At 55.4% G+C, this 3,098-nt stretch overlaps 1 protein-coding gene across 1 annotated transcript; it reads left to right on the forward strand.

The window, feature by feature from the left end:
* The first annotated feature begins 1,362 nt into the window (after positions 1-1,362).
* Positions 1,363-2,755, forward strand: NHLRC1 (NHL repeat containing E3 ubiquitin protein ligase 1). The gene has a single exon (XM_017647928.3). It carries the CDS (start codon positions 1,404-1,406, stop codon positions 2,589-2,591), a length of 1,188 nt encoding a protein of 395 aa, XP_017503417.2. The 5' UTR covers positions 1,363-1,403; the 3' UTR covers positions 2,592-2,755.
* The last annotated feature ends 343 nt before the right edge of the window (positions 2,756-3,098 follow it).

The following is a 3,098-nucleotide window of genomic DNA, read 5'->3' on the forward strand; positions in this document are numbered from 1 at the left end:
TAATAGTACATATATAGCTCTCGTTCTATTTCTACTGGACAACACTAAAGTTGTAAAAATACTCTGCTTTCATTGTCCTGAGTACATTCCTTGACCTAAAGATTGCTTCAGTCATTTCTACTTGATGTGAGTTTAGCTGGCTATTTATTTGGAACTGAAATGCATTATAGTCTGAAATTAAAATGTAAGTCGATTATTGTGTCCCCCCAATACACAGATAATCTTTGGATTGTGTTAACATTTCATAAGAAAATGTTCTTTGCTGCCTTGAAGTTCCTTCCCGGGATTTTAACAGGGGATAAAAATCCCATTTATCAGAAGTCCAGCACCTAAGAGGGCAAGCGACCATGACAATGACATCTAAATGAAGAGAAGTGATCTGAGAAGTGGTTTTATAAAGACACCGTTCATGTGGGTGAGCAAGGACTCCTAAAAATGGGACTAGTGTCACACTGGATTCCTGAGAGATGATGTTATTGAAGACCTTCCAACACAGGGCAGACTGTTTACTTTCCTTCTGACTGAGGGTGGAAGATGGGAACTCGGTGCTGTGTGAAGCGATATCACCGTGCTGCGGTTCTGAACCTCGGCTGCGCTTTACAATCACCTGGGGAACTTTTACAAATTCTAGCTGCCCCAGCCACACCCTGGACCCATTAAACCTCCAGATGGGACCCAGGCTGTTTACCATGAACCACATCACCAGGTCGAAAAATCACTGGGAGAGTCAAGAGTGTGAGCTCTGCACTCAAACTGGCTTCAAATCCCAGCCTAGCCACTTCCTAGCCGTGTGCCCCTGGGCAAGCTACTGAAATCTCTATAAACTGTATTTTGGAAAAGGGGCGATGAAAATAACATACGCTTACAGGACTGTTACGAGGTTTAAATAAAAACCACTTAAAACAGGGCAGACATGGAGTAAGTTTTATAACTATTACGACTAACAGCTTCCTTATGCATTCACCTGGGGGGGGTGAGTCTTGTATTGTCCTACAACATTCCTTCGTTCCTACGTCATCTTACAAGTATCATCATCTTACAATTATCGTTCCTACGTCATCTGGCAAGTATCAAGCGTCTACTCTACTGCAAGTGTGACAGGAGACCCCGAAGCCGGGCACACACTTGGCTCGCCCCTTGGCGGCTAACTTCTCCCGAGTGCGTTTGCACGGTCAGAACAGGGGCACCGCGAGCTAGGAGAGCGCGCTTTACGCCCGGCCGCCCGAGCACCGGCCCCCAGCGCTGCGGCCTGGAAACCGCGGGCGCCAGCGCTGGACCCCGGGCCCGGCCAGCGGCGCGGTGCGGCGCGCGGCCGCCAGGGGGCAGCGGAGGCGGAGGCCGCGGCGGCGGGCGGCGTGAGCCCCGGCGCCCCGCCCCGTGACGGCGGGCGGGCGGGCTGCGCCATGGGCGCCGAGGCCGCGGGGAGCGCGCCCGCGCTGCGGGCCCTGGCGCGCCAGGCCGAGGCCAGCCTCCTCGAGTGCAAGGTGTGCTTCGAGAGGTTCGGGCCGCGCCAGCAGCGGCGCCCGCGCAACCTGCCCTGCGGCCACGTGGTCTGCCTGGCCTGCGTGGCGGCCCTGGCGCACCCGCGGACGCTGGCGCTCGAGTGCCCCTTCTGCCGGCGAGCCTGCCGGGGCTGCGACACCAGCGACTGCCTGCCGGTGCTGCACCTCCTGGAGCTCCTGGGCTCGGCGCTGCCGCCGGCCCCTGCCGCCCGCCGCGCCGCCCCCGGCGCCCCCGCGGCGCTCGCCTGCCGCCTCGTCTTCGGCGGCTGGGGGACCCTGGTCAACCCCACCGGGCTGGCGCTGTGTCCCAAGACCGGGCGGGTCGTGGTGGTGCACGACGGCAAGAGGCGGGTCAAGGTCTTTGATTCCGGAGGAGAATGTGCGCATCAGTTTGGAGAAAAGGGCGACGCTGCTCAGGACATTAGGTACCCACTGGATGTCACCGTCACCAACGACTGCCATGTGGTTGTCACCGACGCCGGCGACCGCTCCGTCAAAGTGTTTGATTTCTTTGGCCAGGTCAAGCTTGTCATTGGAGGCCAGTTCTCCTTACCCTGGGGGGTGGAGACCACCCCTCAGAATGGAATCGTGGTCACCGATGCGGAGGCAGGGTCCCTGCACTTCCTCGAAGTCGACTTTCCAGAAGGGGTCCTTCGGAGAACGGAAAGGTTGCAGGCTCACCTGTGCGGTCCACGCCAGGTGGCGGTCTCTTGGCTCACCGGGGCCATCGCAGTCCTGGAGCGGCCCCTGGCCGTGGGCACCGGGGCCTGCAGCCCCAGGGTGAAGGTGTTCAGCTCCAGCATGCAGCTCATCGGGCAGGTGGAGACCTTTGGGCTGAGCCTGTTTTTCCTCTCCAAAATAACTGCCTCTGCCGTGACCTTTGACCACCAGGGCAACGTGATTATTGCAGACACTTCTGGTCAGGCCGTCCTATGCTTAGGGAAGCCTGAGGAGTTCCCCGTACTGACGCCCCTCATCACCCAGGGGCTTTCCCACCCTGTGGCGCTGACCTTCACCAAGGAGAATTCCCTTCTTGTGCTGGACAGTGGAGCTCATTCTGTAAAAGTCTACAAGGTTGACTGGGGGTGATGGGGTGTGGTGGGGCCTGGGGCCTGGAGTCAGAAGCCCCAGGGATGCCACTGATCAATCATCTAACCCTGGATAACTTCATCTCACCTACCCAATGTGGGTGATCATAACTGCCTGGCAAACTTCCAAAGGTTGAGGCAATTATTAAAGAATAATTAAGTCTACCATTTACTGAGTATGTACTCCCTATACTAGGAAATTTGCAAACATTAGCTCATATCATTCTTACAACCACCCAATCAATGTGTGTTATTATTCCATTTTAGGGGTGAAAAACAGACCCAGAGAGCGTAAGTGGCTTCCCCAAGGCCATGTTTATTTACTGTGACAGACACAATTGGCAGTCCATTCTGACTCCAAACCCGCTTGCTCTTAAACAGGGTAACATGTGGGGGAAAACATGTGAATGTCTATTGTTTTGGCGTGTACTGTATTTACAAGAAGCTATTTCTTTTAGCTGGACTCACAGAGAAAGGAGACTTCATAGAGGTCGAGGGAAAAAGGATT

Source organism: Manis javanica, chromosome 16, assembly GCF_040802235.1.
Source record: "Manis javanica isolate MJ-LG chromosome 16, MJ_LKY, whole genome shotgun sequence".
Taxonomy (NCBI): Eukaryota; Metazoa; Chordata; class Mammalia; order Pholidota; family Manidae; genus Manis; species Manis javanica.

Coding starts and splice junctions, on each gene's coding strand:
- NHLRC1 (XM_017647928.3), top strand. CDS start 1,404: ATGGGCGCCGAGGCCGCGGGGAGCGCGCCCGCGCTGCGGGCCCTGGCG.